Source organism: Danio aesculapii, chromosome 1, assembly GCF_903798145.1.
Source record: "Danio aesculapii chromosome 1, fDanAes4.1, whole genome shotgun sequence".
Lineage (NCBI taxonomy): Eukaryota > Metazoa > Chordata > Actinopteri > Cypriniformes > Danionidae > Danio > Danio aesculapii.
The window spans coordinates 62833107-62856070 of NC_079435.1; the positions used below are offsets into that span (position 1 = coordinate 62833107).

The window sequence follows — 22964 nt, forward strand, 5'->3', positions numbered from 1 at the left end:
ATGGGAGTCGGTTGCTCTAAAAAGGAGGCTAAAGACCATGGCCTCTAGCGTCTGTTGCTAGTGCACTTTTAGAGGTCAGAGGAGTGAGGTTTAGCTGCACAGCACTTCACCAGTTGGCCTCTGCTACACACACACATACACATACACACACACACATACACACAGTGTTGTACAGTTTTTAAGCCTTTGACAGTGATGGTCTTGAGTGTTTTTGTGTCTGCAGAGAGTTTTATTGAGGTGTCTGATGCAGAGGAACCAGACCAAACAGATGAATCACACATCAACACACACCAAACTGACCATAAAACAGAAGAGAAAGAAGAGGAGGAAGAAGAGGAGGAAGAAGAGGAGGAAGAAGAGGAGGAGGAGGAGGAAGAGTCCAGCGCACAGAGCACAGATCAAACTGAAGATGTTGATGAGTCTGTAAATGAAGCTCCGGCTGTCAGTGAGTGGGAGCACATCGACACGGTACAGCACTGCTCATGTTTTTAATTAAATCCAGTCTAAAATACACTATTATGCAGTAAAATAAATATGTAATCAAAACTAGAAATAGCCAGATGTTATATTGCAGATGTTAGAAATGATTAATTGTGCGCTGTGTGTCTTGTTGTCTTGTGTGTGTGTGTGTGTGTGTGTGTGCAGGAGGAGCTGCAGCTGTTGGACAGAGAGCTGCAGAATGAGCAGCAGACTCTCAGAGAGCAGCATCAGCAGCAGCAGCGCAGCAGCTCAACCGTCACCGGGCAGATGTGTCAGGAGAGTCAGGTCACAACAACACACACTAAGAAAAACACACTCGCTACAACTTACAACAACATTCAAAACAGCAGCACTCAAAAACAACTTACAACAACACTCGAAACAACAACACTCTAAACAACATCATGCACAACTACAACAACACTCGAAACAACAACATGTTCAACAAAAACACCCAGAACTACAACACTCTAAACAACATCATGCACAACAACAACAGCAGTCAAAATAACAATATGCACAGCTACAACAACATTCAAAACAACAACATGTACAACAACAAAACTCAAAACACTGAGCACAACTATAACAACACTCAAAACAACAACATGCACAGCTACAACAACACTCGAAACAACAACATGCACAACAACAAAACTCAAAACACTGAGCACAACTATAACAACACTCAAAACAACAACATGCACAACAACAAAACTCAAAACACTGAGCACAACTATAACAACACTCAAAACAACAACATGCACAGCTACAACAACACTCGAAACAACAACATGCACAACAACAAAACTCAAAACACTGAGCACAACTATAACAACACTCAAAACAACAACATGCACAGCTACAACAACACTCGAAACAACAACATGCACAACAACAAAACTCAAAACAACAGCATGCACAACAACACTTGAAACAACATCATGTACAACTACAACAGTCGAAATGACAGCATGCACAACAACTACAACAACACTCAAAACAACAATATACACAGGTACAACTACACTCGAAACAAAAATGTACACAGCTACAACAACACTCGAAACAACAACATGCACAACAACAACACTCGAACCAACAACATGCACAACAACTACAACAACACTCGAAACAAAAACACTCGAAACAACTACATGCACAACAACAACACTCAAAACAACAACATGAACAACAACAACACTCGAACCAACAACATGCACAACAACTACAACAACACTCGAAACAACAGTATACACAACAACAGTCGAAACAACTACATGCACAACAATAACACTCAAAACAACAACACTCGAAACAACTACATGCACAACAACAACACTCAAAACAGCAACACCCGAAACAACAACATGCACAACAACAACACTCGAAACAACAACACTCGAAACAACAACATGCACAACAACAACACTCGAAACAACAGTATGCACAACAACTACAACAACACTCGAAACAACAGTATGCACAACAACTACAACAACAGTCGAAATAACAGCATGCACAACAACTACCCCAATCGAAACAACATCATACACCGCTCGAAACAACATACACTCGAAACAAAAACGTACACGGATACAACAACACTCAAAACAACAACATGCACAACAACAACACTCGAAACAACAACACGCACAACAACTACAACAACAATCGAAACAACAACATGCACAACAACAACACTCAAAACAACAACATGCACAACAACTACAACAACACTCGAAACAACAGTATACACAACAACAGTCGAAATAACAGCATGCACAACAATTACCCCAATCGAAACAACAACATACACCGCTACAACAACACTCGAAACAACAGCACTCGAAACAACTACATGCACAACAACAACACTCAAAACAACAACACTCGAAACAACTACATGCACAACAACAACACTCAAAACAGCAACACCCGAAACAACAACATGCACAACAACAACACTCGAAACAACAACACTCGAAACAACAACATGCACAACAACAACACTCGAAACAACAGTATGCACAACAACTACAACAACACTCGAAACAACAGTATGCACAACAACTACAACAACAGTCGAAATAACAGCATGCACAACAACTACCCCAATCGAAACAACATCATACACCGCTCGAAACAACATACACTCGAAACAAAAACGTACACGGATACAACAACACTCAAAACAACAACATGCACAACAACAACACTCGAAACAACAACACGCACAACAACTACAACAACAATCGAAACAACAACATGCACAACAACAACACTCAAAACAACAACATGCACAACAACTACAACAATAATCGAAACAACAACATTGCACAACAACAACACTCGAAACAACAACAACAACAACACTCACAGCAACACACAAACAGCAGATCCACAGGGTAATAAAGATAAATGCTCCCTCAGGTCAGTCATGGCCGTAAACACTAACTTTAATGCACATGCCATGATTCACATTACAGCGGTTCATCTTCTCATTGGTGTATGACAGCTTTATAGACGCACTCAGTCATGCCATTAAAGAGAGTGTGTATGTGTGTGTGTGTGCGTGTCTGTGTGTATGAGATAGTAACAGGTGTGTGTGATGTGAAACTGATCCTTCACTGTTATGAAATCATGTCCCTCATTTACACACAGATGTTTATTTAACCTTAACCACAGGCCTCAGTGCTGCTGACCGTATTAATTGTTTTTGTTTGCTTTCACCAAATGATTCGGTTGAACTGAAGGAGATTGGTGGTTTTATTATGACAATTTACATAACTTTTCTAAAACTCATTCAAATCATTCGAGGGCTCAATAAAAGTGACAGTAAAGATTGTTTCAAGTTATATTTAATATTTTCCACTAACATATAAATTCGGGTGGACAAATTGTTTGATTGTTATTGTACGTTTTATTTTTTAATTTGGTTTGGCTTTAGTATTGACTAATCTAATTTAATCTAATGCACAAATATAATACCGTAAAGCATCCTGCAGGAAATATTAATGTACAAGAGAGATCTGTGAGGCCTCAACTCATTGCTGAGCACTGCTTAATCCATCTCAGTGTAAATAGAAAGCCATGTTGGACACTGTTGTGAATTGAAGATGAGATAGACCTGGAGACTTTTCATCATCGAAAAATCTAAACTAGTGCAGCTTTGCACTTTAAAGTTTGAATACATTTTAGGGGGCAGAGATACATAGAGGTGGAGACAAGTCTAAACAACAGGGGTAAATGGTATTTCCCCAGCTCTAATCTCATCAACATAATAGTACCAATTCAGATGCATAGGTGTTAATATAATCAGCAATTTGGGACCCTGCCTTATGATCTAGACAACACTTGGCCTTTAAAAGCCAAAGAATATATTGTTAATTACTAGATTATATACATTTATAATATAAACACATTGCATTGTGGGATACAAATTATTTTGATTGAGATGTCCTACAACTCATTGCCAGCATGCATGCAGCAGAATGGTGTGATATTGTATCTGTCACCTGTGTGATGCTGAGGCGTCCCTCTGTGTGTGTTTCAGGAGCTGCTGCGTTTGTTCGGTGTGCCGTTTATTATAGCGCCGATGGAGGCTGAAGCTCAGTGCGCCGCTCTGGACAGACTGGACCAAACACACGGCACCATCACAGACGACAGCGATATCTGGCTGTTCGGCGGACGCCACGTCTACAGGAACTTCTTCAACCAGAACAAATACGTGGAGCATTATCAGATTGTGGACATGCAGAACCAGCTGGGTGAGACAATCAGGAATAACTGTGCAATAGGACAATGTAAAGTCAGAATTATTAGCGCTCCTTTATATTTTTACTCCAATTTCTGTTTAACAAAAAATATTTTTTCAACACATTTCTAATCATAATAGTTTTAATAACTGATTTATTTGATCTTTTCCATGATGACAGCACATAATATTTGACTAGATATTTGACTAGATTTCAGCTTAAAGTGACATTTAAGCAGGGGTGTAGATTTAGCATGGACTGAGATGGACGCATCCCCACCAATATCCATTAACTATTGAAATGTCCCCGTCAATAATTTTATTCACCTAAAAAAATTTGCGCTGTCAATATTAACCTTGACATGCAGAAAGGGTTAAATCACATTCTCTCCTCGAGTCGCACCGCCCCCAAACGCATTTGAACATTGTGATTGGCTGTGCCTTTCCCTGCCGTCGCATAAGAGGCTGTAGCTGCGTTCAGATACAAGCAGTGAGCAGCAAAACTGTGCAGGTCAATTTCCTGTGCAAGAATAAGGTGTGTGAGGTGTGTGAAAGGAATGTGGCAGCAAAAAAAAAAAAAGGTGGACATAAGGAGCTTTTTTCATCATATAAATGCAAGTTCGCTACTGAATGAGTTCATCATGATAATGCTGTTAATGCTCGTGTTTTCCCCCGCTGTAACACACAGTCTGTCAGTATAACAGATTGATATAGTCTGTGAATAATACTGTATGCCCTAAAAAACGAACTGCAGAATAAACAGCTAAATGTAAATGTATAAATATATGATTTCTGCCTGTTCTCCTGTTCTCTCAGAGTAGCATGTGCAATTTCGGTTGAAAATATTTGTCAGACAAACTACTGCCTGTGCTCTATCTTTTATCAATACTGATATATGAGACATGTTTTATTTGTACTATGGCTAAAATAAGCGGAAGTCTTTATTAAATGCTCTCTTTATCAGTCAATAAACATGATTTTAACATTACACTATCAGGCCCATGTGCATTTAAACTGTACGTTTTATATTACAGTTTTAGAAATAATGAAAATTTTGAATAAAAAAATCTAAAAAGATCCTTATTTAATTTTTTTTTTATTATATATCATTAATTATTCATTCATTCCTTCATTTTCTTTTCGGCTTAGTCATTTTATTAATCCGAGGCCGCCACAGCGGAATGAACCGCCAACTTATCCAGCATATGTTTTACGCAGCGGATGCCCTTCCAGCTGCAACCCATCTCTGGGAAACATCCATACACACTCATTCACACTCATACACTATGGACAAGTTAGCCTACTCAATTCACCTGTACTGCATGTGTTCGGACTGTGGGAGCACCCGGAGGAAACCCACGCGAACGCAGGGAGAACAGGCAAACTCCACACAGAAACGTCAACTGACCCAGCCAAGGCTCGAACCAACGACATATTTGCTGTGAGGCGACAGCACTACCTACTGCGCCACTGTGCTGCCCTATCATTAATTAATTAATTATTTTTTTAATCTGTTAAAACTTGCTTTAAATTAAAAACTGAAACCTACAGACGAATAACAAACTGGCCAGTACATTCAACTTTCCTTGGCTCATTGAATAAAAATAAATATTCAAACACAATAATAATAATAATAATAATAATAATAATAATAATAATAATAATAATAATAATAATAATAATAATAATAATAATAATAATATAATAATAATAATATAATAATAATAATAATAAGAAGAAGAAGAATATAATAATAATAATATAATAATAATAATAATTATAAGAAGAAGAAGAATATAATAATAAGAAGAATATAATAATAATAATATAATAATAATAATAATTATAAGAAGAAGAAGAATATAATAATAAGAAGAAAATAATAATAATAATAATTAAATAATAATAATAATAATAATAATAATAATAATAATAATAATAATAATAATAATAATAATAATTAAATAATAATTAAATAATAATAATAATAATAATAATAATAATAATAATAATAATTAAATAATAATAATATAATAATAATCCAACTTTTGGTCTTTCAAAACACCCGAACTCCCATTGGCTACAAGCCTGACTATTTAATTTAACTTAATAAATTGTATGATGAGAGGATGCACTTTTCCCCACCAATGTCAAGTGCAAACCTACGCCCTTGCATTTAAAGAGTTCAGTTAAGGTTAGTTAAGGTAAAGTTAAAACAACTCTAATCATTCAGTGGTGTGATATGGAGCTGTAATGAGCTCTAAACCTGCTGGAACTACTTTATCTGTGCCTTTATCTGACAATAACCAAACACCTTAGAATGACCATTAGCCAATCAGAATCAAGCGTTCAGCAGATCTGCGGTATAAGTGAATAAGATGCAGTCTCAGACCTGGTGTTGTGTTGGTCTGCAGGCCTTGACAGAAGTAAACTCATCAATCTGGCGTATCTGCTGGGGAGTGATTACACTGAGGGCGTTCCCGGAGTGGGATACGTCACTGGGATGGAGATCCTCAATGAGTTTCCTGGAGCCGGTCTGGAGCCGCTCGTACAGCTCAGGTCTGAACATTTGAACTGCAGAAAAGCAAAAACATGATCATTTGTTAACCTCGGGTTTGTATTCTTATACACAAGAGATATCAGAGTTTTCAAATGTTGTTAAATGCTATATTAGTGAGGAAACACAAATCTGCAAATCATTTAAACCCACAATACACGTCAATTATTCATTCGTTCATTTAGTCAATCATTCATTCAGTCATTCGTTCATTCGTTCATTCAATCAATCATTCGTTTAGTCAATCATTCAAATAATCATTCATTCATTCATTCATTCATTCAATTATTCATTCATTCAATCATTCTTTCAATCTTTTATTCTATCAATCATTCAATTCATGCATTCATTCAATCTTTCATTCATTTGTTTGTTCATTCACTCATTTGTTCAATCAGTCATTCACTCATTCATTCAATTATTCGTTCAGTCATTCATACAATCATTTGTTTAGTCATTCATACAATCATTTGTTCATTCAATCATTCTTTCAATATTTTATTCAATCAATCATTCAATTCATGCATTCATTCAATCTTTCATTCATTTGTTTATTCATTCACTCAGTCATTCAATCAATCATTCATTCAATCGTTCGTTCAATCTGTCATTCAATCATTAATTCGTTCATTCAATCATTCACTCAATCAGTCATTTAATCATTCATTTACATCATTCAATCATTTATTCGTTCAATCATTTGTTCAATCGTTCGTTCAATCTTTCATTCAATCATTCATTAATTCGTTCATTCAATCATTCGCTCAATCAGTCATTCAATCATTAATTTATTCATTGAATCATTTGTTCATTCAATCATTCGATCAATCATTCAATTATTAGTTCAATCAGACATTCATTTAATCATTCGTTTAATCTTTCATTCATTCAATCAATCATTCCTTCCATCATTCATTCATTCGTTCAGTCTCATTCAATCATTCCTTCCATCATTCATTCATTCGTTCAGTCTCATTCAATCATTCCTTCCATCATTCATTCATTCGTTCAATCAGTCATTCAATCTATTCATTCATTCATTCATTGAACCATTAGTTCTTTCATTGAATAATACATTCATCAGACAAATCTATATACTGTCTGTGTGTGTGTGTGTGTGTGTGTGTGTGTGTGTGTGTGTGTGTGTGTGTGTGTGTGTGTGTGTGTGTGTGTCTATTGCAGTGAATGGTGGACTGAAGCGCAGGAGAATAAGAAACTCTCCGTCAATCCCAAAGACACAAAAGTGAAGAAGAAACTGAGGAACCTGCAGATTCATCCTGGCTTCCCAAACCCAGCCGTGGCTCAGGCGTACCTGCAGCCCTCCGTCGACCAATCAGACGCCTCCTTCAGCTGGGGCCGCCCACACCTGGAGCTCATCAAAGAATATCCTTCTCTTAAACCTGCTTTGATATTAGGAAAAAATTTGACATTGCTATAGTTTATCTGCGATATACATTTGAAGACCGAATGATCAGTTTTGGGTGTGCTGTGGCTTTAACACACACCTGAGCATGTCTGTATATAATCCAGAGTTCTTTAACCATCATAACGTTCTGCCAGAGCCGCTTCGGGTGGAGCAGTCGGAAGACGGAGGAGACGCTGCAGCCGGTGCTCAAACAGCTCCACTCACAACAGGTCTGTTGGGGAACGACCCAATATTTAACCTAAAATGACTGGTCTTGCTAGGGGACTGTTGCCTCACAGCAAGAACTGGTTCGAGTCCCTGGTTCAGTTGGCGTTTCTGTGTGGAGTTTGCATGTTCTGCCCGTGTTGGCGTGGGTTTCCTCCGGGTGCTCCGGTTTCCCCCACAGTCCAAACACATGCGCTATAGGGGAATTGATGAACTAAATTGGCTGTAGTGTATGAGTGTGTGGGTGAATGAGTGTGTATGGGTGTTTCCCAATACTGGGTTGCTGCTGGAAGGGCATCCACTGTGTAAAACATATGCTGGAATAGTTGGTGGTTCATTCCGCTGTGGCGACCCCTGATAAATAAGGGACTAAGCTGACAGAAAATGAATGAGCAGTCTGTCAGATGAAGCAGAGCCGGACTGAAACATTCAGTTAGTTTGCACTTCCATCAGCAGAAGCCAGCTTCAACACTCGCTAAGAGCTGAATTATGGATTCAAAAGAATACAACTTGAATTTCTAACATTATTAATATCATTTTGATTAATTTAGTGCATCTTTGAAATAAATATTATTTTAATTTATATGGATTAACAGTGTGTATATATTTATATGCAAATAGAAATGTTTTGTTTATTTATATTTATAATATTTCTAAGTTGTTACACTATTTTTGATCTAATTAATGCAGCTTTGATGATCAGAGTGAACTTTTGAAAAGTATAATTATTCATTTAATTATACTTATCTACTTATTTACTCTTATTTATAATTTATTTACTAATAAAAAGAATAACTATTCTAAAGGTACACTCAAAAAAATGATGTTTATTTAAATTACTTATTTAAATTGAGCTGAAACAACACAATTCTTGAGTGATTTTTGCAACAATTTAATCAATCTTAAGTTCAGTCCACTTACATTTGTAAAAACTAATATTTATTCATTCATTTTCCTTCAGCTTAGTCTCTATTTATCAGGGGTCATCACAGCGGAATGAACCGCCAACTATTCCAGCATATGTTTTACACAGCGGATGCCTTTCCAGCTGCAACCCAGTACTGGGAAACACCCTCACACTCATACACTATGGCCAGTTTAGTTGATCAATTCCCCTATAGCGCATGTGTTTGGACTGTGGGGGAAACCGGAGCACTCGGAGGAAACCCACGCCTACATGGGGAGAACATGCAAACTCCACACAGAAACACACACTGAACCAGCTGAGACTCGAACCAGCGACCTTCTTGCTGTGAGGCCACAGTGCTAACCACTGAGCCACTATAATGCCCTAAAAACTAATAAGTCAACTTAATTCCTTCATGTTGTCCCAGCACAAATCGGTCGTCAGTAGTTTGGTGTGTTCAGTGTGTGCTGAATTGTGTGTGTGTGTGTGTGTATTTGTGTGTGCAGACGCAGCTGCGCATCGATTCCTTCTTCCGGCTAGAGCAGCAGGAGCGTCAGCAAATCCGCAGCGAGCGTCTGCGCAGAGCCGTCATCTGTATGAAGAGGAAGGAGAGAGAAGAGGAAGAGGAGGAGGAGGAGTCAGTGTCTCCACTGAAACAGGGGCGGAGCGAAGCTGACGAGGCCCCGGGGCCGCTAGCAGGAGGATTCATCAGCTCAGACCCTCACACCAGCACACAGGAGGGCGGAGCCAAGCAGATCAGGGCGGAGTCAAGCAGCTCTAGCTCAGAAGAGGAGGTGGAGTCAGGGAGGGGTGTCTCTATGGTTACCGCTCGATCTGTGTTTGAGGGAAAAACAAGAGGAAGAGGGAAAAAACTGTTAAGAGGAAGAGGAAGAAGCAAAAACAGATGATGATGATGATGAGCAACTCTTCTGCTTTCTACAGTAGATTTTCATCAGTTAAGAGATGCTAAAATCATGGAAAATAAAGTATCTGCCAGTCAGCCTAGAACATTATTATAGTTTGTCATATCTGTTTGATTATTGCTGTTTTTTTGTCTTTTTTTACCATCTTTAAATGAATTTGAGAAAAAAAAAACATTCAGAAATAAATAATAAAATGTCTGTTGTTTAATTATCTCGCATGTTTTTTTATCTAGTGCTGTACATGACTATTATATAAACAAACCGGCCGCTTTATTAGGTACACCTCACTAGTACCGGGTCGGACCCCCTTTTGCCTTCAGAACTGCCTTAATCCATCATGTCAGAGATTCAACAAGCTACTGGAAATATTCCTCAGAGATTTTGCTCCATATTGACATGATAGCATCACACAGTTGCTGCAGATTTGTCGGCTGCACATCCATGATGCCAATCTCCCATTCCACCACATCCCAAAGGTGCTCTATTGGATTGAGCTCTGGTGACTGTGGAGGCCATTTGAGTACAGTGAACTCATTGTCATGTTCAAGAAACCAGTCTGAGATTATTGGCGCTTTATGACATGGTGCGTTATCCTGCTGGAAGTAGCCATCAGAAGATGGAGACACTGTGGTCATAAAGAGATGGACATGGTCAGAACAATACTCAGGTAGGCTGTGGCGTTGACATGATGCTCAATTGGTACTAATGGACCCAAAGAAAATCTCCCCCACACCATTACACCACCACCAGCAGCCTGAACCGCTGATACAAGGCAGGATGGATCCATGATTTCATGTTGTTGAGGACAAATTCTGCCCCAAGCATCCGAATGTGTCAGCAGAAATGGAGACTCATCAGACCAGGCAACGTTTCTCCAATCTTCTATTGTCCAGTTTTGGTGAGCCTGTGTGAATTGTAGCCTCAGTTTCCTGTTCTTAGCTGACAGGAGCGGCACCCGGTGTGGTCTTCTGCTGCTGTAGCCCATCCGCCTCAAGGTTGGACGTGTTGTGTGTTCAGAGATGCTCTTCTGCAGACCTCGGTTGTAACGAGTGGTTATTTGAGTTACTGTTGCCTTTCTATCAGCTGGAACCAGTCTGGCCATTCTCCTAGAATGTACCCTAGAGATGGTTGTGCGTGAAAATCCCAGTAGATCAGCAGTTTCTGAAATACTCAGAGCAGCCCGTCTGGCAGCAACAACCATGCCACGTTCAAAGTCTCTTAAATCCCCTTTCTTCCCCATTCTGATGCTCACTTTCAACTGCAGCAGATCGTCTTGACCATGTCTACATGCATTGAGTTGCTGCCACAGGTGTACCTAATAAAGTGGCCGGTGACTGTATGTTGTATATATAAATACAATTTTAAAAATTAGCAATTTACATTAATACAATTTAATAAATTAGCAGTTTTCCTTATTTTGTGATTCATATTTTTTATTTCTGCTTCTGAATTGCATTATGGGATCTTGATCTTTCTTCCAAAGAACATTTTTAATAGTCTAAAGTGATATATTGTCAGGGTTGGTGTTGTATATTATGAGTTTTCCCTTAAAACAAGCTAAATAATCTGCCAGTGGAGTAAGAAATATAATTTAATGTCAAAAGCAAAATCAAGATTATTTTTCTTCCTCCATTGGCAGATTATTTTGCTTGTTTTTAGGGGAAAATCACTTAATTTTAATCACTTAATTTAGGGGAATCACTTAATTTTGACTCATTACTTCTAAAAACAACACAATATCTTCAGCTTGTCCTGCAAATGCTTATTGCTTTAGGAATTTGCAGTGTTGTACTCTTGCTCTCTGCACATAAAGAGTATCTTTGTCATGAGAGCTATCCTGAGGCTCTCGAAGCAGTTTTGGAAGGACTTCAGTAAACCTGAGACAAATATCAGAGATGATCTGAGACTCTGAACGATTATAAGAGCAGTAAAAGAGCTGCGGATGAAGGTCAGAGACGCTCAGCTGCTCACCGCTGATGATGGAGGAGCTATTGTGCACATTACACAACGGCATGTGTGTGTATGTGGCCACGAAATTGTATAATGACACGGGTATGACCTTGCTTTATGGGGACATTCTTTGTGTCCTCATAATTGAAAATGCTTAATAATCATAATGGGGTCTTTTAATATTCAGAATTTGTCCACAGGTTTGCTGTGAGGGCTGGGTTTCGAGGCCGGGAGGGGGACATATAATAAGAGGTTTTACTGCGTAATGCCTATGGAGAGTCCTCATAAATCACAAAAACCAGCCTGTGTTTTTATGTATGTGTGTGTGTGTGTGTAAGTGAGAGAGAGAGTCCTGACCTGTGTTTGCGTGTCAGATATAGGGTGTGTGTGAGATCGTCCTGAACTGTGTGTGTAAGTGGTGCATGTGTCCTGAATGGTGTGTGTATGTGTGTATTGACCCAATTGTGTGTGTTTCTGTGTGTGCGAGAGAGAGATTTTGTCTGTCCTGACCAGTGTGTGTTTTGTTGTGTGTGTGTGTGTGTGTGTGTGTGTGTGTGTGTGGTGCATGTGTGTCCTGATCCATGTGCCTTTATGTGGTACGTGTGTGCTGCCCTGTGTGTGCGTTTGTGTGTATGTGAGATAGTATTGGGCATGTGTGTGTGAGTGTGTGTGTGTGTGTGTATCTCAGCTGGTGCTGTCCATCACACACACACATGCACACACTCTCTCCAGGCTCTCGGGTGATTCTACTCTTATAAGGATCTTCAGCTTCACACACACACACACACATACACACACACTCATGGATCAGGATCAGCATAAAGAGGGTGGGTGCGAATCTATTGTTTTGTTTTCTACAAACTGACTGCACTAACAACACACACACGCACAACACAACACAACGACTAATATCTGCTTCCTTCAGAGCTGGAGTGTGTTTGCAGATCAGCGCACAGACACACACACGCACACACACACACACACACACACAGAGATCAGCTCATTTCTGTTCTGTGTGAAATACTGACGCTGGAGATGAAGATACTGCTGGTTACTCACATTATTCACACACTGTTTGGCTGATGTACTGTACTGTTTTGTAGCAGGAGGTGTTTGCATCTAACAGGAAACATTGTCAGAACGTTCTCACATGGTTATGAGCAAACAATCTGTAACACTCTAGCATTAACAACTAATAATGCATAATTACATGCAACTAACCCACATTCTAACCCTAACCACAGCGTAAGAGTGTACTATTAATTAATATTCCTCAGTAGTTGAGTAAATACACTCTTTCAAAAATGCTGGGTTTCCTTCCATAGATGGAAGATATGGACAACTGCTGGGTTAAAAAAAGTGTCATTTAAATTTAATTGTAAATAATCCAATGGCGACATGATGGCTCAGTGGTTAGCACTGTGGCCTCACAGCAAGAAGGTCGCTGGTACGAGTCCCGGCTGGGTCAGTTGGTGTTTCTGTGTGGAGTTTGCATGTTCTCCCCGTGTTGGTGTGGGTTTCCTCCGGTTTCCCCCACAGTCCAAACACATGCGCTATAGTGCAATTGATGAACTAAACTGGCCGTAGTGTGTGTGTGTGTGTGTGTGTGTGTGTGTGTGTGTGTGTGTGTGTGTGTGTGTGTGTGTGTGTGTGTGTGTGTGTGTGTGTGTGCGCGTGTGTGTGTGCGTGTAAATGAGTGGGTGTTTTCTAGTACTGAGTTGCAGCTGGAAGGGCATCCGCTGTGTAAAACATATGCTGGTATAGTTGGCTAACCCTAACCCATTTCGCTGTGGCGACCCCTGATAAATAAAGGGACTAAGCCGAAGGAAAATGAATGAATGAATCTAATTAATCCAATGTTGGGTTTGTCTATATCTGACCCAGTATTGGGTTATTTGGCAACCCAGAATTATTTGATAGTGTACAGGACCCAAACATTCTATCTAGTAACATAATAAATGTTTGATCACACTCTTTAAATGCTGGGTTGTTGTAATCCATTGGGTCAAATATGCATAATTGTGTGCGTCCTAAACTTTGTTGTGTGTGGGTATGTTTGTTTATATCCTGATGTGTGTGTGTGTGTGTTGGTGGAGGAGATAGAATACACAGCCTGTAGAATAGAAAAACAGCAGAAACCTGTGGAATGTCCCCAAACTTCCTAAAACGTGTGTGTGTGTGTGTGTGTGTGTGTGTGTGTGTGTGTGTGTGTGTCTGTGTGTGTGTGTGTGTATGTGTGTGTGTGTGTGTGTAGGTGTCAGTGCAGATGCTGAACTGGCGACTGCGATCATGAAGAGACACTTTCGTCCGTCTCTGATAAAGACAGAAGCATGGGAAGGCTATGAGTTTGCAGACAAGGAGATCAAGATCACAGAGTCGACAGACTGCTACGGGGCCGTTCTGTGGCCCTCTGTAAGTGTGTGTGTGTGTGCGCGTCACATCATTTACACTCAGAACAGCAGGACTAGTTTGAGTTAACATCACCTGTCTCTCTCCAGGCTATGGTGTTGTGTCACTTTTTGGACACTCATCGTGACCAATACAACCTGCTGGACAAGAACATCATTGAGCTCGGTGCTGGAACTGGACTCGTTACCATAGTGACCAGCCTCCTCGGTCAGAGAGAACACATACGCACACACACACAAACACTCTGTCTGAATTAGGGCATACTTCAATGATTATATAAATGCTTCATTGGTTGTATCAACACTGTATTAGTTGTATATACACAGTAATCAATAAATGTAAACAATGCTTAAATATGAGTGCATAGTATATAAATAAATGCTTATGTACTTCAATAGTATATAGATAATTTAATGCTTGAATAAATAATTGATTAATTGGATAAATCCTCTAAGGGTGTGTAAACACTTATGCTAATAGTTGTATAAGTAGTTTAATGGTTGTATGAATACTCTAACATATATGTAAATACTCTGATAATTGATTAAAAACTCTAATAGTTAAATTAATAGTCTAATAATTTAATTAATACCTTAGTGCTTGTATAAATACTGTATTAGTTGAATAAATATTCTAATAATTGGCTTAATACCCTCATAGTTGAATACATACCCTTATGCTTTTATAAATATTCTAATATTTGAATACTCCAATAGTTGAACAAATACTCCAATAGTTGAACAAATACTCCAATAGTTGAACAAATACTCCAACAGTTGAACAAATACTCCAACAGTTGATCAAATACTCCAACAGTAGAACAAATACACCAACAGTTGAACAAATATTCCAACAGTTGTACAAATACTCCAACAGTTGAACAAATACTCCAACAGTTGAACAAATATTCCAACAGTTGTACAAATACTCCAACAGTTGAACAAATATTCCAACAGTTGTACAAATACTCCAACAGTTGAACAAATATTCCAACAGTTGTACAAATACTCCAACAGTTGAACAAATACACCAACAGTTGAACAAATATTCCAACAGTTGTACAAATACTCCAACAGTTGATCAAATACTCCAACAGTTGAACAAATATTCCAACAGTTGTACAAATACTCCAACAGTAGAACAAATACTCCAACAGTTGAACAAATATTCCAACAGTTGTACAAATACTCCAATAGTTGAACAAATACTCCAACAGTTGAACAAATACTCCAACAGTTGAACAAATACTCCAACAGTTGTACAAATACTCCAACAGTTGAACAAATACACCAACAGTTGAACAAATACTCCAACAGTTGAACAAATACTCCAACAGTTGAACAAATACTCCAACAGTTGAACAAATATTCCAACAGTTGATCAAATACTCCAACAGTAGAACAAATACACCAACAGTTGAACAAATATTCCAACAGTTGTACAAATACTCCAACAGTTGAACAAATACTCCAACAGTTGAACAAATATTCCAACAGTTGTACAAATACTCCAACAGTTGAACAAATATTCCAATAGTTGATCAAATACTCCAACAGTTGAACAAATATTCCAACAGTTGTACAAATACTCCAACAGTTGAACAAATACACCAACAGTTGAACAAATATTCCAACAGTTGTACAAATACTCCAACAGTTGATCAAATACTCCAACAGTTGAACAAATATTCCAACAGTTGTACAAATACTCCAACAGTAGAACAAATACTCCAACAGTTGAACAAATATTCCAACAGTTGTACAAATACTCCAATAGTTGAACAAATACTCCAACAGTTGAACAAATACTCCAACAGTTGAACAAATACTCCAACAGTTGTACAAATACTCCAACAGTTGAACAAATACACCAACAGTTGAACAAATACTCCAACAGTTGAACAAATACTCCAACAGTTGAACAAATATTCCAACAGTTGATCAAATACTCCAACAGTAGAACAAATATTCCAACAGTTGTACAAATATTCCAACAGTTGTACAAATACTCCAATAGTTGAACAAATACTCCAACAGTTGAACAAATACTCCAACAGTTGAACAAATATTCCAACAGTTGTACAAATACTCCAATAGTTGAACAAATACTCCAACAGTTGAACAAATACTCCAACAGTTGAACAAATACTCCAACAGTTGAACAAATACTCCAACAGTTGAACAAATACTCCAACAGTTGAACAAATACTCCAACAATTGAACAAATACTCCAACAGTTGAACAAATACTCCAATAGTTGAACAAATACTCCAATAGTTGATCAAATACTCCAACAGTTGAACAAATACTCCAACAGTTGAACAAATACTCCAACAGTTGATCAAATACTCCAACAGTTGAACAAATACTCCAACAGTTGAACAAATACTCCAACAGTTGAACAAATACTCCAACAATTGAACAAATACTCCAACAGTTGAACAAATACTCCAATAGTTGAACAAATACTCCAATAGTTGATCAAATACTCCAACAGTTGAACAAATACTCCAACAATTGAACAAATACTCCAACAGTTGAACAAATACTCCAATAGTTGAACAAATACTCCAATAGTTGATCAAATACTCCAACAGTTGAACAAATACTCCAATAGTTGAACAAATACTCCAACAGTTGATCAAATACTCCAACAGTTGAACAAATATTTCAATAGTTGAATAAATATTCCAATAGTTATATAAATACTTTCAAAGATGTATAAATACTCCAGTAGTTGAACAAATACTCCTCCAGTTATATAAATACTCTAATAGATATATAAATACACTAATAATTGAATAAATACTCCAATAGTAGGTGTATAAATACTCTAATAGATGTATACATACTGCAATAGTTGAACGCATACTGCAATAGTTGAACAAATACTCCAAAAGCTTTATAAATACTCTAATAGATGTATAAATACTCTAATAGTTGAATAAATACTCTAATAGTAGATGTATGAATACTCTAATAGATGTATAAATACTCTAAATGCAGGAGCACAGGTGACCTCCACTGACCTGCCAGACGTCCTGGCAAACCTGAGGCACAATGTGAGTCGTAACACCAGAGGGCGCTGCAAACACGAACCGCAGGTGACGGAGCTGGTCTGGGGCCAGCAGCTGGAGGAGCGATTCCCCCGATACACCTGTCAGTATGACTACATCCTGGCGGCAGATGTGGTGTACTCTCACCCATACCTGCAGGTAGGAACTGAAAATTATTAACATATTTTATGCCATTTAGCTGCAGGACAGAAATGTGGATAAAGATGATAGAAGTTTATCAATTTATCAACTATAAGACAAGAAACAAAAGCTCGTGGCTATATATGAATTATTTGTGTTTAATTAATTCATATTATGTAAAACTAGTGTCAAACTTTCTTGATCACGCCCCTGTTTGATACTCTTATAGTTGAATAAATACTCTAATAGTTGAATAACTAGTTGTCTGTAGTTTTCATTAGTCAATGCATCAGATATCCTATATATATATAGTGGCCCACAGAGAAGAGTGGCTGAAAGTGGACAAAAATACATCATGCATCCGTTGTCTGTTCACTTTTTTCTTTTTCTGCTGATGGCCTGTGCCCCCACTTTGAAAACCACTGTATTAAACCATATCTAGTCTCAAAAAATAAACAAAAGTATGTCAGTTAATCTTTTTGTAAACAGGCTAAAAGCATGCAAAACCATCACACACGCACTACTGTAATAATAACTCACTGCACAGACCAACTATAGCATTTAATGTCATCATAATGAGGGAATTTTCTCTTATTTTGGGGGGAATTTTTACCACTATGTTGCAAATGATAATATATGTGTGATCCGTACCTGCAGGAGCTGCTGGAGACCTTCATACACCTGTGCTCCGACCACACTGTCATCCTGTGGGCCATGAGGTTCCGTCTGGACCCAGAGAACCGCTTCGTCCACACCTTTCAGGAGCATTTCCACCTGGAGGAGCTGTACGACCTGCCCAGCCTTAGCATCAAACTATACAGAGCACATAGACGATAACACACACACACACACGCATACACGCACGCACGCACGCACACACACACACACACACACACACACTGATTCCACATCAATTCTGTTTACGATTAGATTTATGTTTTACACTTTGATTTATGTTAGATAATCAGTATTAAATGTATATTCTTTTACACTACAAGGCTGTTGAATAAGCATTCTAAGGTGTTTGGTTATTGTCAGATAACGGAGCAGCTAAAGTAGTTCCGGCAGGCTTAGAGCAGTTCCATATCACTCCGCTGAATGATTAGAGTTATTTCACAGCTACAACAGTCAGAAATCATATCAGAACACAACAGAAGGAGGAGGAGGAGATGAGGAGGACACTAGTGCTACACACAGGAGCAAAATCCTGACTAATAAACCCTCAGATAAAACATCTCAGCAGTGGATTTACTGGAGACCAGATCACCTCCGGGATGGTGGATTATAAGCGAATAATCCACACTTGAGGAGTAACACACACTCCACTTCCCCACATCAACACCCCAGGTGTGTGTTATTTTCTAATCATTCAACAGCTTGTTGTAAATGATTCCCTTTCTCTCTTTTTTTAACAAGTCAATGGGAAGTCAGTGGAAATCAAAAATATTTCTTACAGAAGAGTCGTGTTTGAACAATAAATGGTGAACTTTGATTTTTGTGTGGACTATTTTATTTTAGAGACTGTATGATGTTGGATGTTTATACCTTTCTATTCTGAAAATGATCCTCATGATCTGTGTTCATCTTACACACCAAACTACAATCAAAATCTTGTTAAATGTGTAAAAAAAAACTAAAAATATTTATTCAATTATTTTGTTAACAAAATGGACTTTGATACTATATATTTGCTTGCTAACAAAATTAAGAAGCATATCCTGATCTATATTCATTCATTCATTTTCCATCGGCTTATTCCCTTTATTAATCAGGGGTCGCCACAGCGGAATGAACCGCCAACTATTCCGGCATATGTTTTACAAAGCGGATGCCCTTCCAGCTGCAACCTATCACACTAATTCACACACTCACTCATACACTACGGCCAATTCAGTTGATCAATCCCCCTATAGCGCATGTGTTTGGACTGTGGGGCAAACCGGAGCACCCGGAGGAAACCCACACCAACACGGGGAGAACATGCAAACTCCACACAGAAACACACACTGACCCAGCCGAGACTCGAACCAGTGACCTTCTTGCTGTGAGGCCACAGTGCTGACCACTAAGCCACTATGCCACCCATCCTCAGTAGCACACTGTTAATTAGTTATTCATGCCGTCAGTAATTTATTTGTTTTGTTATTATTTGTTATTTTTCCACTTTCTGTCAGCACAAGGTTGTGAAATTGGGCCGGACATGTAATTCTTTGATTTGCTTAAACTTTCTTTGAACAAGTTAAGAAAAAAATTCAAGTGTCTGTCCATTGTAAATCGTGGATGCCAAATGCTCACAAAATGCACAGAGAAATATAAAGCTGCCCTACACTTACACTATATATAGTGATGATGATGTATGTGCCGTTTCCCTCTCTGAGCCATATACAGTGATGTTTTCCTCTTTAGACAGTATAAACATGCTCCCATCAGAAGGTTTCTATGATGGTTTCTAATCTCAGTGTGCTCCAGATGTGTCCAGCAGCAGTAAATCATTATAAACATCTGCTCTGAGGATCATCACACACACACACACCTGATACTACGATCATGCATTTCGATCCACATACACACATACACACTCATACTATCACACACAAACACACACACAAAAATACACACATACACACAAACAGGCATCTGATATTGTAATCATGTGCTTCAGTCCACACACACACACACACACACACACACACACACACTCCTCCTGCAGGAAAGATGATCATTTCTGCATTTTGAGCCACTCTGGGTTGCCAGCTGCTGTAAAAGTGTCTCAATGCGTCTTCAGTGCAGATTTCTGCCCTTACATGGAGATGCTGCTCACACACACACACACACACACACACACGCAGAGATCCACAGCGTTTGACCAGAAACTGGAGAACACGAGGGGAGGCTGGATGAGAGTTTCCAGAGATATAAAGTGTGTGTTATATTGGGTTTCCCTTCTGTGGAATCCATTTAGCACATACCGACAGCCTGCGCTCATACAAGCCAAGCCGGACTCAATTAATGAAACCCAAAATAAAAGAGGCAGAGCTTACACTAAACCAACACAAACAGATGGGGAAACCATTAAAAACAAACCAACAAACAAACAAATCCTGCAAAAACACCGCTCTTTTTGGAAACAAGATTATTTATTTGAGCATATTTTGACATTTTTAAACATTAAAGTCTTTTTTTGCATTTAATATTCTTTATAAATCAGTCATATGTTTGCATTTCGTTCATTTGGTTTATCCAGAAATTCTAACTGATGTGAAATTCTTTTAACGTGATGATCACCACAGCGGAATGAACCGCCAGCTATTCCAGCATATGTTTTACACAGCGGATGCCCTTCCAGCCGCAACCCAGTACTGGGAAACACCCATACACACACTCATACATTATGGCCAGTTTAGTTGATCAGTTCCCCTATACCACATGCGTTTAGACTGTGGGGGAAACCGGAGCACCCGGAGGAAACCCATACCAACACGGGGAGAACATGCAAACTCCACACAGAAACACCAACTGACCCAGCTGAGGCTGGAACCAGCAACCTTCTTGCTGTGAGGCCACAGTGCTACCCACTGAGCCACCATGCTGCCATTATTAGAACTATTATGCTTAAAAATATGTTAACATAATAAACATATAATAATAACTTTGTCTTTAACTGTAGGTGTTTGTTACTTTATGTTAGCAAAAATAACTGAATCAACTTGTGTCTTCCTTCTTTTGATTAGTTATGAACTAAAGGATTCACACAGGCTCTGCATTCAGTAGAATATTAATCCTAACATATAGAATAGCAAAGTCGAGTAAAGGAGGTCGAGCCTTCTCATTTATAGCTCCTAAACTCTGGAATAGCCTTCCTGATAACGTCCGAGGCTCAGACACACTCTCCCAATTCAAAACTAGATTAAAGACCTATCTGTTCAGTAAAGCATACACTTAGTGCACCACTTAGCTGTATGATACATGAATGTGCTCCACACAGGTTTCTTCATCTCATTTATATACACTATGAACATCAGCTACGCTAATTATTCTCTTTATTCTCCATTTCCACCTGGGGATACTCATCCAGAGACCCTCAGACTATGCAGAGTCACTGATTCGATCCAAGACCAGCGATGAGATGATCCCAAGGTTTCCATAATCCTGGACCTGGCCGAATCCTGAGCAGCTGCTGTGATGGTCATGGAGGAGTGGAGAACATGAGACTGATTCCTGTGACGCTCCAGAGACAGACGAGTCTTCGCTGAGGCCAGCTTCCAGCCTCCGCCACTGAGACTGCAGCTCTGCACAAGACGTTTGGCCAGCGGAGAAATTAAAATGGTCGTGCCCAACTGAGCCTGGTTTCTCTCAAAGTTTTTTTTCTTCACTTCCGCCATTAGTGAAGTTTTTTTTCCCTCTCTGCTGTCTCCACTGGCTTGCATGGTTCGGGATCTGTAGAGCTGCGCATCGTTGGATTTGCTCTTCAGTGTTTGGACTCTCAGTAGTGATTATTAAACCACACTGAACTGAGCTCAACTGAACTGAACTTAAACACTACAAACTGAACTACACTGTTCCTATTTACTGTGAGCTTTTATGTGAAGCTGCTTTGACACAATCTACATTGTATAAGCGCTGTACAAATAAAGGGGAATTGAACTGAACTGAACTGAATGCATATCTTGGATGAAAACACACCTGTATTATAATCACACTCAAATTGAGCTGATTTGTTCTGTGTGTGTTTTGTTTTCCTGATTATTTTAAGCATCACAGTTTACAACGTTTCATTAGTTAATTAGTTAACAACACGTGTACTAATGCATTATTAACATCCAACTTCATGCTTGTTAGTGATTAGTTAATGTACCATGAGTTAACCAACTCTTAATGAAGAACTATATTTCTGTTAACTAACATGACCAAATACTGTAACACATGTACTGTATTGTTCATTGTTTATTCCTGTTAGTAAATGCAACAACCAATGCAACCTTCTTGTAAAGGTTGTAAAACTAATTATTGTAAAGTCTTAACAATTTTAAGATGCATATATGTTGATATTCACTGCATACTGTGATCAGTTCCTGTATAATCTATCAAACATGCTTTAAAATGAGGTATATTCTCCAGCAGTGTTTTCCTATATCATCTCTCAGTGTTGTGGATC

At 38.6% G+C, this 22964-nt stretch overlaps 2 protein-coding genes across 2 annotated transcripts in view; both read left to right on the forward strand.

Annotated features, from left to right (window-relative positions):
- The window catches only part of ercc5 (excision repair cross-complementation group 5), a 20029-nt gene extending 9603 nt beyond the window's left edge, over positions 1–10426 (forward strand). The window contains exons 11-17 of the mRNA XM_056463964.1: positions 224–468; positions 646–765; positions 4037–4250; positions 6652–6796; positions 7977–8177; positions 8345–8429; positions 9838–10426. Of these exons, the coding sequence (XP_056319939.1) occupies positions 224–468; positions 646–765; positions 4037–4250; positions 6652–6796; positions 7977–8177; positions 8345–8429; positions 9838–10239 (1412 nt within the window). The 3' untranslated portion in view covers positions 10240–10426. The remainder of the gene's footprint in view (positions 1–223; positions 469–645; positions 766–4036; positions 4251–6651; positions 6797–7976; positions 8178–8344; positions 8430–9837) is intronic.
- Positions 10427–12913: 2487 nt separating this feature from the next.
- mettl21e (methyltransferase like 21e) lies at positions 12914–19301 on the forward strand. The gene is made up of 5 exons (XM_056453049.1): positions 12914–13031; positions 14459–14616; positions 14703–14820; positions 17619–17821; positions 18461–19301. The coding sequence occupies exons 1-5, from the start codon at positions 13007–13009 to the stop codon at positions 18644–18646; spliced, it is 690 nt and encodes a 229-aa protein (XP_056309024.1). The 5' UTR covers positions 12914–13006; the 3' UTR covers positions 18647–19301.
- The last annotated feature ends 3663 nt before the right edge of the window (positions 19302–22964 follow it).